The sequence below is a fragment of the Alligator mississippiensis genome, chromosome 2 (assembly GCF_030867095.1).
Source record: "Alligator mississippiensis isolate rAllMis1 chromosome 2, rAllMis1, whole genome shotgun sequence".
NCBI classification, from domain to species: Eukaryota; Metazoa; Chordata; order Crocodylia; family Alligatoridae; genus Alligator; species Alligator mississippiensis.
Window position 1 is genome coordinate 79,599,610 of NC_081825.1, and position 15,217 is coordinate 79,614,826.

A 15,217-nucleotide genomic window follows, 5' to 3' on the forward strand; every position below is an offset into this window, starting at 1 on the left:
GTGCAGATGGTATAGGAGCCACTGTGAAAAATGGGGAGTAATTAAAAGGGTATATACAAATACAGTGAAATGGTGGGAAGAAGTTAAAGAAAGAACATGAGCCCCACATGAGCATGTGGGGTAAAGAAGGGCCTGGGAAAAGGGAAGAGGTTTACAAGACTGCAGTGGAGACAGCAGTGTCTCCCATGGCTGTCAGAGAAGGGATTCCTGGTAGCAGAGGAAATTGTGGAGACACAAAAAACCTATTGAAGGAGTGGCATAGAGAGAGCAAAGAAACATCTTCCTTACGAAGGCTGCCTGGATGGAAGAAGGAGAAGAATGGTCCTACTTATTTTCCTCTCCTTCAAGAAAAGTATTAGCCATGCAGGATGAGAGAGAAGTGCGACAAAGAAAGGCAGAAGAGATACTGAGTGCAGTGAAGGAGTTTTACTAAAATTTATACTTCAGCAAAGTTGCATCAGGGAGCCCTTGACTCCTTTTTGATAGGGTTAGAGGTGACATTGGAGGAAAGTGAGAGACATCAGCTGGAGAGGGCATCGACACTGGGAGAACTATGGGAGGCAACCTGAACCTTCAGGACAAAAAAGATCTCAAGAAATGACAGGCTCCTGGAAGAATTTTACAAGACTTCTTGGGATTTATTAAGCCCTGACCTGTTGTTGGTGTTCTTGGAGTATGTGGCAAGGGAGCAGCTTCCACATGCAGCTTCCTGCTGGAGTTCTGGAAGCCCCACGTGGAGGTATGGAGCCGGCCAGCCCAGCCCACACCACCACCATCCCCCACCCTCCTGCAGTCAGGAGCTCCCCTCCCCACTTACCCAGGTGCCCAGTCGCACAGCTCTTTGCCTACATCATGGGGCTCTCAGCTGGAGTTCCAGTAGCCCCACAGAGGTGGAGGCACAGAGCCTGTTGCCATTAAATTATGCTAAATTATGCAGTTATGCACAGTCATGCCTTTTATGGGCAAAATTGCACATGTACATAATTGTATAATTCCCCAGGGTATAGTACTGGTATGGGTACTCTATTACACTTGGGGATTGTGTAGAACAGCCAAATGCCCCAGACAGACTTGTGGGGAAGGAAGCATATGGCATGTGATGTGGGAGTGTCCGTTTGCCAAAACAGTCTGGGGAAAGGCAAAGAAGCTCCTACAGTGCCTGAGTGCTAAGTGCCAACTCACACTAGAAGTAATTCTGTGTGGTGTGTGGCTGGGACCCAAAGAAAGGATGGAGAAAGAGTGGGGAAAGCAGTAGTGAGATTTTGCATAGTATTGCAGAAGGTAAGAACTTACTAGTCTTGTAACAACTGGGACTTTCTGTATAAGATGCCTTGCCTTTGGGCCTGAGCAAACTGCAGTGGTATTGTTGACAGGACACAAGAGAACTAGGCAAGGAGCAAGTAGTGGATTTATGGAACAGAGAAGACTGGAGATGCCTAGGAGGATGAAAAAATGAGCCCTGAGGGGCAGTGGAGCTATAGCCAGAGGCTGGAGGTTGGCAGATAGGAGCAAAGACAAGACATATATGGAATAAGGGTTGATAGGCATTAATAGACGAGCTTGGAGAGTGATGGGGAGCAGTACAATATTAAGAAAAAAAAAGTGTCCAGGCCCCTGGATTAATGGGAATTTTGAGAAGGAGGGAATGGTTGGAGAATGTTTAAATATTTTGTGTTCTTTGTTGGTCTTATTTGTTGAAGATTTGGAAGCTGACGGAATCACATTTTAAGTTTTGATACGTTATTTTGTTTTCTTCTTAGTTGATGCAGTTTGTTGTAACGTAAGCTGATGGAAACGAATTTATATGTTTTTGTTACTTTTATAACAATAAAAAAAAGTTCCCATCAGTATCTTTGCCTAGTATGGGCCATGTTATTTATAGTCATGCTCAGTACTGGCTACATTTAATCAACTTCATAGTTGTTTTTTATTCCTGAGCACATGCTGCTTTTGGCAATAGTTTAATGATAGAGTGGGCATGTCTACACATAAGCTTTAATGCACAGTAGACTATTTTACTGCACATTGAAGTGTCACGTAAAAACCGTGACTACGCTAATGTGCAGTAAAATAGTCGTCTGTGCATTAAATGTCACTAAAAAAGAGCAAATGTGCTACTGCACATTAGTGCAGCCTAATGCGCATTAATTTAGTACCTCACATTGAAGGTACTAAATTTAATACACATTAGAAAAGGTGCATTAATGCACATGTAGAACGCACCACAGTATATTTAGTGAGGTTTCCTTGTATGCAAATATAAGATAAGTGGCTTTTTTCCCCATGCTGGTTAGCGGAAAAAACTTGAGGCAGACTCTTTATTGAAATGCCAGATTAGAACAACAGTCCTATATTCAAAGTTTACACACAATCCCCAAAACTGAGGATCCAAAACAGCCCCGGTGAAAAATCCACATTCTCCTAACTTTTTGAAGGATGTAAGAAAAGAGAAACTGATTGGCTGTGTTTACAACATTTTAATGCGGAGATGTCACTCAGATTTGACCTCTCCTAAACGTGAGCAAAGTATATTCAGCTAATTCGTGTTTTGGAAGAATGAAACAGTTGATTTTTTTGGGAGGGTTTTAATTTAACTTCAGACTTTTTTTAGTTTAGTGCTAGAAATGTTCAAGACTTAGTCTTTTTCCAAATAATAAATGCACAATCCACTGAAAAAAAAACCAAATGGATTTCAGATCTTAAATGTGCATTGTTCTGAAATGTATGGAACTTACGCAACTTTGCAAGGTATTCTGCCATCTCACCTTGTTCCCTGGCTTTGTGGCTCTCGTGGTGAACTGCCACATGGCATGCTCTAGAGCAAATGACCTAAGGTTTCCTAACTCCTTGTTTTCTGCAGTAGAGCCAGGGAAGCCTCAACTTGACACTCTCAGGCACTCTCAGGCCTTCTGATCTGCAAGCCTCCATCATTATGATTGCAAAGGAGATTGGTCCTCTCAGCAATCATCCATTGTAGCCCTTCAAGGTGCCTTGCAAAGTCACCTGCTCTGTACAGTACTACCATATTTTTTTGGTGATAGGTCAGCCCCCTACACTTATAAGTGGGGCTCCGGGTTTTCTGTTTCGCGCAGAAAAACAGGGAAAATGGTGCTGCCACCCTGCACCTCCACTTCACAGGAACAGGGCTGGGGTGAGGAAAGGGCAGCAGCGCCCTTCTGCAGGTTGAACAGGCACCACCCAGCAGGCCAGATGCAGGGGGAAAAGCTTGCACATGGTGGCTACCACTGCCATCAACCACCCTGCACCACCACTCTGTGTGCGGCCACTGCTACAACTCTGCAACTAGCTTCCCCTACCCCTCCCCCCCCGGGCGCGCCTCAACTGACCGCCAGGGATACACTGCTCAAAAAAAGGTTGAATACCCCTGTTTTAAGCATCTGCATTCCCCAAAGATTCAGTCTACATTGAGTATACACCAGTCTAGGCTGGTGCATAGTATTCCCTACAACTTTAACCCTGGCCTGTTATAGGCTATTTTGAGTCTGGGTATTGCCACCTGAACTGAGGCAAGTCTCTGCTGGACACCAGTAAAATATACCTGTTGGGCCAACAACTCTGTAGAAGAATCTGCCCAATTTATTTTCAGAGGGGACAGAATCCCAATCCTGGTGGCAGGAGAAAATGGAACAAGAAAGCTTGGAGAGAGAGAGTGTAATGACTGGGACTGGAGGCTAGTAGAAGAGAAAGGGAAACTAGGGGGCTGGGGGAGGGCACTGGATAAGGGAACTAGGACAAGAAGAAAAATGGAGAGGGAAGTAGAAGTCAGGACTGAAATTGAATTAAGTAGGTGAATGGGAGTAGAACTAGCCTGACAAGGAAATTCTGGACTGGGACATAGAAACAGGATTATAAAAGAAACAGGTCTGGGATGAGGACAAGTTGGAGGGTATGAGGCTAAAAGTTTCAAAGGGGGGCGGGCTGGGGCAGGAAGAGGAAAAGGAATCAGGTCCCTTAAAGCACGTTCCCTGCAGAAACTTCAAGAGAATGCAAAATTCCAGCGTCTGTTCCACTGCTGTAATCAAATGACTGTAAAACCCACTGGCAGATTGTCTCCTTCCTTTATCTTACTATGTAGTCTATGTAGAGTACAAGTACTGCTGCTATCACTTACTCCATTAGCTTAAGTGTCAGAGGTCTCTGTTGTAGATTTAAAGGTACAACTTTGCTGATGAACCATGTGGTTGTCAGTATGATGCCATATGTTGGAATTTGGGTTTGAGGAGCATGGGGAGGGGGTTGACATTTCGTAAATCACACCCAAAATAATGTATTAAAATACTATATAAAGCAGTAATCATATAATAAAAACATTATTATTAGGCATGTGCATGAGAATAAAGCTTATTCTGATGTATTATAACTTTTGAGTACTTGGTAAACTTGATAATGATCTTTTTGTGCATTTTGCTGTGCGTAAGAAACAATATACAACAAAGTATTTTCATACTAGACTATTCCTATTCTTGTAGGTTGTGCAAATCCACTTGGGGTCACTGTTCTATATACAATAAGAATCCACCTCTAGGATTTTCTTTTAGAAAATTGTATATGCAGCTAGATGAAGGCAGTCTCACCTTTAATGCCAACCCTCATGAGGTAAGTGGAATATCTCTAACACTAGTAATAGCTGCTGTAATCTTTTAAAACTGTTGTATATGGAGAAAGTTGAGATTGTAGCACCATTAAAAGTCAACTTTTAATGTGTATTTTGATTTGTTGTGTGATTTCTGAATACTAGAGTATGGAACAGTTCTGATCTTTTCTGCTTATAGTACCTGTATACATCATTGACACGGCTTGATGCATAGGCACCTGGCATAGCAATCTGACCTATAGATATCAGAAAGTCATGACCTCATAGTATCATTAGGGGGATCTTAGTGTATTAAAAGTGGGGAATTAAAAAAAAAGTCATAAATAAATATAATAAAATCCACTGTGGGATATGGTCTTAAGCCTTCTCCCATTGAAGCCACTGGTGAAACTCCCAGTGATTTCAGTGGAGCATGATTTAGTTCAAAAGGTAAATACAGTTGCCCACAGTCTGGAATACCAGTTGATTCTAGATTGTATCCAATCCTGTTTTACAAGCCTTCAAATACAGGACACATCTTTAATTTCTAGGTGAAAATGTTGAAATAATGCCTATATTAACTTCCCTCAGCTACCTCTAACTAACATGTTTTCAAATAATATGTAAGTATACTTTGTAGCCAGAAGCACCAAATCACACTACTAGAAGGAAACAGCTAAACAAATAAATTTTCCTAAATAGTAGTTTATTTGACTTCTCTGAATATTTGATTTTTTTTTATTTAAAAAATGTATACCAATTCAGTTACATGGCTTATGTGCAATAGACTATTTATTATACAAAAAATATCGTCTCAGAAATAAAAGGTTGTTGTTTATTTAATAGTAATTAACTAAAAATGTAATTGGTCAACTCTCCTGCAGCTGCTTTCTCCCAGCCCGGTTTCTTCACTGCTAAAGAAGTAAACTTTGTTTTAGTTATACCAGGTTTTAGCCTAGATGTGCAGTTCAAAATCCATCATGACTTTGAAAATACTCTCTTTTGTATAAAATCACGCTTCATGCATCATATTGCTGAAGAAAAAATGGTAAACAAGACTGAACAAAATTGAATGTTCACTTCCTAAGTATACTTACATAACCAACACAGCGGGGATATGGAATATATCCAGAGTAGAAAGAGAGTGCATATTCCCTCTCCCAATTTTCTGTTTAAGACTAAATGGCTTACTGTTTCAACACGATACAGAAAATCTATATTTGCAAGTGCTGCAGAAAATGATAAAGCAGTCGTATGAGCCTCCAAAACAAAATGATTCCATTTAAATTTTATGAATTTCATTTGCCTTGTCACACATTTTTTTCTTTGACTGCTTAAATCTATGCTCTTTTCATAGATCAAAAAATGTAATACTTGGCAGCTTCTCTGATACAGTACAGAAAAAGGGCACAATCCTACAAGGCCTTCAGCACCTTCACTACTAATTGAACTTATTGATACCTTGCAGTTGAAGCTAACAACAGTTAGCTGTCAGAGATGAAGGTTTTTCAAATGAGACTTACTACTGAGGTGATATAAGTGTTACCTCGGCATACCGATCTCCACTTCACCTTGCAGTTTTAAATGGATCTAGTAATCTACACTTCCTGTCCTAAATTACATTGTGCTGTTATTTTCCAGTGTCTATGTAAAGTAATCTCTGTATAGTTTAAAGCATTTTGGTGATTCTCTGGAATAAAAATGTAAAATAATAGTGTTAATTTTCATTTTTTAAAAAGCAATTGTAAATATAAATATTTTAATTTATGTATTACAATACATTTGATAGTTTGGGATTCATTGTGGTCTATATATCAAGGGAAATGCAAATATTGTGCTTCAGGCTCACTGGCAGCTTGGGATCTCAAGTATCTCCTAAGGCTTCTATTTCTCTCTCCCTGTGGAGCACCTTAGCCTGGCAGGAAGCATTCGGGGGCTGAGTTCCAGAGCATTCCTGAATTTTACAAATACGATTGTTTTTTCTTCTTTACAACTGTGATTATTGGAAGAATTATTACTATAAGGACACTGTGACTAGAATATGATATATGATATGATATATAACATTCCACTATTACAAATTATGTGTCTACAAATTTCCTGCCCAACTCTGCTTTACATTTGATAACAGACTTGATTAAAATATTATAAAAATAAGAATACCTACAGCCACAGGAGCAAGATTCTCCAAAGGACTCCGCCCATGTCATGAAAATGGGTAACCAGGCTCCACAACAACAGTTCCAGAGCTAGCAGTGGCTCACGGGGTAGGGGAGAGCCATCTGCACACTTTGTGGTAGGATTCTCTGGTTCGCCATTGTTGTGTGCATGGCGTTGTGAAGTCTGCTGTAATATACTGTATTGATTGTGTGCATGAGCTTGCATAATCCATGGCAAGTGACCACATTCTACTGAAAGAATGTGCCTAGCCACATTTACACATAATGTGAAAGCCTTCCTATGCATGTGCAAGACTTTGTTTTACTTATTTTTATTTTTTATTCCATTGGCAGCACCTTTGTGGCTAAGAACTTTTAAAATATTAAATCCTTATACAAAATCATTCTCCTGCTCTTAAAATTCCTGGTAATCTCCCAACATCTCTCTGCCATATATTATTCTAAATTGTGTATAGTATGTGTGAATTGTTTTCCATGCAATATTCATTTCATATCATGCAGACTTACTACTATATGAATTTGGCAGTGATCATGATTTGTATTTCATAGTTTTATATACTCTTTCTGACTCAGTATAAGATGTGTTACCAAACTTATTATATCAGGCTTTGTTGTACACTTAAAATGGGAGTGGGAGAAGACTTGTAATAAAAGAAGGCCCAATTTATATTTTCTGGCTAGTGATAATAGTCCTAATAGATTTTTGGGTTGTTAATATTTGCATTTAATTCCTGGCTCCACTAAATTGATTGTCAAAAATCTCACATTTCAGTAGACCCAGGGATTTTGTCTATGGCAAATAATGCAATAACTTTCTAAGTTACAGTGAGTACAGGTGGTGCACAGTATTTATTAATATTCAGTTTACTTTTTATTCCTTCCCCCTTTTTTCAGTTGCTCTAATTTCTTGTCAACTTTCTTTGCACTTTTTTTGGATGAGGGAGGGCAGGCAGGAAGAATTTTTCTATGGTTTGGTTTCCTAATTTTAAGGTGATTATTTTAGAAGTTGGAGCAAAGATGTTCACTCTGTTTTAATTATGCATGTGTGTGTAGGGGGATACACCCTTTTCCATATGTTTCTATTAAAATCTTTGTGCAAGGTTAATTTAATAGTTCATGGCAAGAATAACAAAAGTTTGACTTGTTTAGTACATCTCTAAAAGGAGGTGCAAGGGAAATGGATTTGTTTACCTTAAGTTAATGAAATTTGAAAACGGAATATCATATACACATAGCAGATTTTTTTTTCATTATCTTAAAAAGCAAAATTGGCAAGATTGGTTCATCCTCTTGGGAACTCTACGTTCTAGAGTTTCCAAGCCAAAAATATCTTTGAATCTAGGAAATTAAAAATTGTGCAAAGTTTCTAACTTACAACATTAAGTTAAAAATAATTCATTACAAATAATATAAATTGTTTTTGAGATAATATTTTAAAGACTATATTTTGAAGTCAGCATGTTGAGAACAGCAACAGGACCAGCTTTACCTCAGTCTTCTGTTGATATGTAAGAGGGACTGTCCAGACCTGTGTCATAGGGAAAAGTAAATTAAGATCAACTAAAAATCTTAGCAGATATCACTGAACATGCTATCTACTGATTTCTTAAATCAGGTTTTTTGTATTTTACAATTATTTACATAATTTAAGTTGCAGCCAGTTTTCTGTTAGTCCTTTTTTTTTTTTAACATAAGCTGGGGAAAATGTTTCACTGTCCCATATTTCTGAATTATCTTAACAATTCTGTTCAAACTGTAAAACAAATCTGCAAGTCTGAACACGGAAAATTTCAGATAAAATTTGACTAGTTTCAGAAAGCTGTGTGTGTTTTTTAATGCAACCTTAATTATCTGTAATAGATGATACCAGAAACCTACCATACTACATTTACTATACTATGAAGGCTGAAAGAACAGAGCTGAAAGACCAGTCATATAAACTATCTATAAAAAACAAAAGTTACATTAAACTTGTACTTCTGGTTGCCGGATTCTCTTTACCGCTGACTGCTACCTCTGATAAAATTTGTTTAATCTGATCTTTTCTTCCTCAAAACCAGTCTTTGTCAGCTTTAGTAACTTCAAGGAACCCCAACCAATCTCAGAAATGTAAAATGTGCTCTCTCTTGCCAGGCATTTTTCTTGGATCCAAGCCATATTTACTGCTCTTAATCCATTTCTGTGTAACTTGCACTATGCCAGTAGAATCTGAAGAATTCTAGTAATGGCATGTTGAATATATGAAACTTAAAATAAATTTAGGAAAAGCCATTATTTCTGTGAACATTAAAGATAGCAAAGATTTTGGTCTTTTTCCTTTGTACATGTGTGATGGAAGCCGCATCCTCAAGGCCATAGATAAAACATTAATTTGAAAAAAAAAGCTAGCATAAAATATTAATTAGTATATTGAAAATATTTTGGATAGAAAAGAAAACAAATGCATAAATACTGCAGTAATATAAAATGAAGTGAATGCTGATATTAAAAAAATTGGCAAGTAAATATCAGACAATTTCAGATAACCTGTTTAAAAAAAAAAAAGATTCCTACACAGATGACAATACATCCAGAAGGGTGTCGTCTTATGAAATATCAAAGAGTGTATCAGACTGTATTGGCTCTAGGAAGAGACGGTAACAACAACTAGTGATGGGGTTTTTTGTTTGTTTGTTTTGGGAGCAGAAATAAAGTATTAAAGTTCTGCTGTAAACTAGTTGCAGTGGCAATTGAGTTATACTTTGTGCATGTGTAAAGGAAGGAAGTGAGCAAGGAGACCACATGGTTAGAGGGAGATTAAAAAATAAAGGGTCTGTTACAGAAGATACATAAGCCAAAAGAGGAGCTACTAGCCTGTGTGATAAGGACCCTACAAGAAGATGTGATTTTAAAGAGCCTTATGTCAGAAAGAAATGATTTGTAGCATCTCCCAGGTGAAGAAGAATATGTCCAATGGTTTCTCCTGTAGAGAGTGACATTTTCATAGTGCTAATTACATATCCAAGTTTGGGAAGGAAATATGGAGGCTTCCAATAGGTCCTTCTAGTGTTTTTTTCTGAGGAATAAATGCTAGAAAGACAGTTTAAAAATAGAATACTGTTATGTCCTCTTCCTCAAGGCCCCAGTTCAGAGCAGTTTAAACACATTTGTAACTTGAACATGAACATAAGTGCTTTGCTGAAATGAGATGCCAAGTTAAGGAGAGAGGTTTAAACACACAGTCCAGCAAGATAGTATAGTTGTTTCTTTGCTTTGTGTCATAGTTGAGCAATTGTCAAGTACTTGAGGTACCAAAACCAGAAGTAAAATCTGCAGAGATTCACAGGGAGGAGAACTATGAGTAGGCTCAGTTCCTTAGCTGCTGCTACCTAATTACTTACTACAAGGACGAGGCACCTACATGTGTGCTTTACTGCAGTTGCTTAATTAGCTCTGCAGTAAAGCGTCGCCGTCTGTGTGTGCAATGTTATTAGGGCACCAGAAGCTAATTAACTCTGCTGTAGGATAGTACTGCCCAACACAAGTACTGTCCTATTGCAGAGTCCTTTACTTTGTCGCAGTATACATGTAGATGGTGACAGGCTTATTGGGGTATGAGGGTGCTACAGCGCAGGGGCTGCCTGCCAGCTAACCCTGCACTGTAGCGCCCTTGTGCCCCAAGCAGCACATTGAGCTGGGACGGAGCAGCTCCTGGGTGGCAGGCTGACTCTCTGGGCCCCCTGCCACCCCAGAGCTGTGCTGCCTCAGTTCAACATGCCGCGGTCCTGGGCATATGTGTAAAAATGCTGCACCCAGGAGCAATAAACTCCAGCACGAACTGTGCCAGAGTTTATTTAGGCGCATTAATAGCACATGTGCCCAGAAAGATCTTTTTTTGTTTATTCAGCTTTTTAGAAACAAGTTGTGTATTATAGTCTAGAGCCTAAAATTATCTGGATCCAGATTTCCTTACAAAGAGTATTGTTTTCTCTTAAAATATTTATTTTGTTTTTAACCAAGGGGACTTTGTTGCTTTGGGTAATACTTTCTTCCTATATACAAACAAATATAATGATTAAGCTTTATTAAAAGACTAGGTAGCACATTGTTTGTAGTGTATGTGTGTTTTCTAGCCTTTTACACGTGTTTTAGGCTTAAATTGTTCATTATTTTTTGAAGGCATATAGTCTAATTTCCTGTTTTCTTGATGTGAATTGTCTCTTCTGTCTTACTAAACTGTGCGTCTCACTTTTTATAAAATAACTCTCCAGGTTAAAAGCTCACTCTCTATTTATGCCAAATTGGCATCAACAGGAAGTTTGTTTGTGTATAGAGTGACAGATTGTCCCCCATGTCTTAATAGCCTTAATAGGAACTCCAGGGGCTTGCAAACTATTGTAAAATCCTTGACATCAGAAGATTTATAATGCAGAAAAGATTTTAAGGATTATCTTTGTTGACTTTATTGCAATAGTACATTTTTATAAAAAGCAGATGCAGACAAATGCATCTAGTATGTAAAACACAGATAAGGTAATATATTTGGCGTATTTCAACATTATAGGTTCCTGTAGTGGTGGTATAGGATTGCCACTTGAATCTAAGCCCCTGTTTTCAATGCTTAAAAATTCCCCCACATTTACATTTGAGATTTCTTTTTCTTTTTTTTGTTAAAAGGTTATATTAAAAATATCAATTAAGCTGCATTTGATTTGACCATGAGGGAAATGGTTTCATGCTTTGAGATACCTGAATACACAAGATGCATCCAAAAATATCTTAAATGTTATTTTTTAGTTCAATTTCAAATCTGATTTGTACATACTCCTCACTGAGAAATGTGTGCTTGGCAAAGTTTTTAAAAAATGGCAGTATAAATAGCATATGATATATGTTAATTCTATCACTTTTTAAATTATTTTATAAAATAAGTCAGAGTTCTATTTGATTACATGTCTACACCTATCTGCACTGGATGTACACTTTAAAATAAACACACCTGCATTAATCCAAGTCATTATACATTTAAACACATGCATCTAGTGTGTTTATTTGATTGTGATGCTATTTACATGTGAGAACGCTGAAATCAGTGCTTTGATGAAAAAGAAATTTAAAAGCTAAAACACAATATGGCCAAGATTTTCACATGCATCAAAGTTGTGAAATTTAAAATTATCAGTCTTATAATAATCTTAACTACAGTGTATATTTGTATGTAGTCAAAAATATGTTTATACTGTAAAAGAAAATAGAACCAAATTATACTTGTTACAGGATCCATAATTTTAAATTTCCTACTGTGAGAACATGTAAAATCTCAACCATAACACTGCATTGTTTCTTTGCATTTGACTTGTATAATAGTTTTAGATTGTATTTTGCATGTTGAAATGCAGTTTAAAGGATGGGGTCATTATACTAAAATCCTAATTATTAGGATCATGTTCTAATATTACTAAATAAAGTATTGGCAATAAAAGACGTGTAAAGACCAAACTTATATAAAAATGTCTTTTATCTCAGGGAGTCAACTACTTTATGTCCAAAGGTATACTGGATGACTCATCAAAGGAAATAGCCAAGTTTATCTTCTGTACAAGGACACTAAATTGGAAGAAACTGAGAATCTATCTTGATGGAAGGTACTTTGAATCCATCACGAAGAAAAAAATCTGTATTCATTTTTCATCTGTAACACTCTTTAATAATCACTATTTAACTTGCCTTAATATAATGATTTTTTTATTAAGATGTTATTCTTAAAGCAGAAAACTTACTCTTATAATATGTGTGTGTGTATGTGTGCGCGTGCAGGCACCCCCCCCCCACACACACACACACGTATAACACTAGCTAAATATAGCATTTTTAATATAGTGAGAGTCAGATAGCACACAACTTATTTCTACTTTTTCTGATCTGAGCATAAATTGTATTGAAGTTTACATGCTGTATAACAGTAGTGTTCAAACTTTTGGCTCTGTGAGCCAGGTGAGGCCACCTGGGGCCAGTCCATGGGCTGGATCAAGCTATACATGCCAGAATCAGGCCCTGGGGTCCAGCATGACCTTCTCTCTGCTCAGGGAGTGAGCCTTGGGGCCTGGCACCACTCCCTCCCACCCCCATGCACTGGGATTGAACCCTGAAGGCAAATGATCTAGGAGAATTCTCCCAGGTTTATTCTCCTGGTAGAAAAACTTACCCAGAAAGCCCTGTACAGACATTTGAGCTAAGCAATAAGAATAAACCTGGGAGAACTCTCCTAGATCATTTGAACATGGATATGCAGGTAGTGTCTAGTTACAGATACAACTAATTAAACCTGTTAAAAACCAGGCTTTCAGAATAGAGTGAAATTCATTCAGGATATACGGAGCTAATACAAATGCCTTTTGCAATATTTAAATCCCATGGGAATCCATGCTTATGGGAGTTCCGCATTCATGTACACACACACACACACACACTCTGAACACCAAAAGAATCCGTACCAGCCAAAACATTTTGATGTACAAGGGAAATCTGGAAATGAGACAGGAGGAGCAAGGGATCCACAGCTGTGTTGATTCAGTGTCTGAAACCACACAAGTGGGAATTTTAGAGATAAAGCCTCCAGAATTCCAGTTTGTGGCTTATTCTATTCTTTTCACATCTGTGATTTCTACACTCTATATGGGTAGAACTCCTCCTTAAAATCTACTACTCACTCTTTGTAGAGAAAACATAAATTTCAACCATAAGGAATAGGAAAAATATATATGTAGCATTTAGCATAACATAATGATGTTATACAGCAGAGCCATTCAGCCCCTGCCTGTGGGCCAGATGTGGCCTGTGGGGCGCCCCACCAGTCTGTAAATTTGTCTGCAGAAGAGTGGTGGAACCTCACCCTCACCACCAAACTTGTGGACCCATGGGGAGCCCCAGGCCCTGCATGCTGGATTGGACACTCAATCCCAGTGAGCAGGGCCCGGCAGGGGCAGCACTGGACCCCAGGGCCCAATCCTGGTGGGGAGGCCCCAGACCAAATCCTGGTATTGGGGGCCAGAAGGGGGTATTGCCAAGCCCCTGGAGACCAGTCCTGGGGGAAGTGTTTGCCAGTCCCTCAGGGCTCAATCCCAGTGCATGGGAGTGGAGGGGAGTGATGCCAGGCAAGGATCACTCCTGAAGCAGAGAGCTGGTGGTACTGGACCCCAGGGCCTAATCCTGACGTGTACAGCTTGATCCAGCCCATGGACTGGCCCTGCACCACTCACCTGGCTCAAAGAGACAAAAGTTTGAGCACTACTGTTACATAGCACATAATACATGCTGTATAACAGAAAGCCTGCAGCGCTGACGCTGGCCTGCCAGGAGGCCTTAGAGCAATAAGTACTGCAATCTACGCATGGGGTGGATGCGAAGCATTCAGGGGACATGTTCTGAGCCCTGTTTGGCTGGGATTTACATACTTTCTCCCTGGACCTGTGCAAGGGAAGGAGGTTGGGGAGTAGGCAAGGAGCAATGCTCTCTGGGATTCCAGAGGACTATTCTGCGGCTTCTCTTGAATGGATGCCTGTACGGATGTTTGGTCTCCTGAAAGATTTTATCCCAGAGCAGCCATTTTTGCCCTGGAAGAAATATCATGACCATCTATATACACTTATGGTTTTTCCTGGGGAAAAAAGCATCTCTCCCAGGAGAAATTGAATGTCTGTAAATAGCTACTTTAAAATGTCTTGTACTGTATATTTGCTCCTTTATTCTGGTTTCAGCTTTGTTCAGGTAGTATTGCAGTATTAATTTCCTGTCATGTACTACCACTGTGTGCGCTTGCACCTGTGCAAGTACAAATTTAGAATACTGCTTTATTGTGGTTTTTCTGCACTAGACTGTGCACTATGTAGTAGATGTCTGAGAAACTGTTCTTGTGTTTTTGGATTTTCTTTACTTCTCATGAAAAAATATAAAGTCTGAAATCAATTTTCACTCTAAATTATGAATTCTATATTTTCATATGTAAACTGTTAAAACATCTCAAAACATCTCTCTTTTTTTTTCCTTTGCCAACCAGGCGAGATGTTTTGGATGACCTTGTGACACTGCACAACTTCAGAAATCAGTTCTTGCCAAATGCACTGAGAGAGTTTTTCAGGCACATTCATGCCCCCGAGGAGCGTGGTGAATACCTTGAGACTCTCATAACAAAGTTCTCACACAGATTCTGTGCTTGTAACCCTGATTTGATGAGAGAGCTTGGCCTTAGCCCTGGTAAGCAGAGAGAACGTTTACATAGTGAATCCGAATTTATATTTCTGTGTATATTTGGAAACTGCCACTTTTTTTAGTGGGTTTAAATAAAGCTGTAACCAGGGGCAATCCCTAGGGGGTACACACAGGTGCACGTGCACCTCCTACGCGTGGCGGTGCATTCCCTGCAAAAAGATGCTGCCAGCAGTGTCCCTGATTGCCCTTGGCCGGT

The 15,217-nt window shown here is 38.9% G+C and overlaps 2 protein-coding genes across 4 annotated transcripts in view; one reads left to right on the forward strand and one right to left on the reverse strand.

The window, feature by feature from the left end:
- Nucleotides 1-15,217, reverse strand: part of CEP44 (centrosomal protein 44) — a 112,669-nt gene that overhangs the window by 68,554 nt on the left and 28,898 nt on the right. The window lies entirely within an intron of this gene.
- The window catches only part of FBXO8 (F-box protein 8), a 39,001-nt gene that overhangs the window by 20,199 nt on the left and 3,585 nt on the right, over nucleotides 1-15,217 (forward strand). For all 3 annotated transcript variants that reach the window (XM_014594188.3, XM_006258519.4, XM_059721873.1), the window contains exons 3-5: nucleotides 4,491-4,617; nucleotides 12,280-12,398; nucleotides 14,810-15,006. In XM_014594188.3, coding sequence (XP_014449674.1) covers nucleotides 4,491-4,617; nucleotides 12,280-12,398; nucleotides 14,810-15,006 — 443 coding nt within the window. The remainder of the gene's footprint in view (nucleotides 1-4,490; nucleotides 4,618-12,279; nucleotides 12,399-14,809; nucleotides 15,007-15,217) is intronic.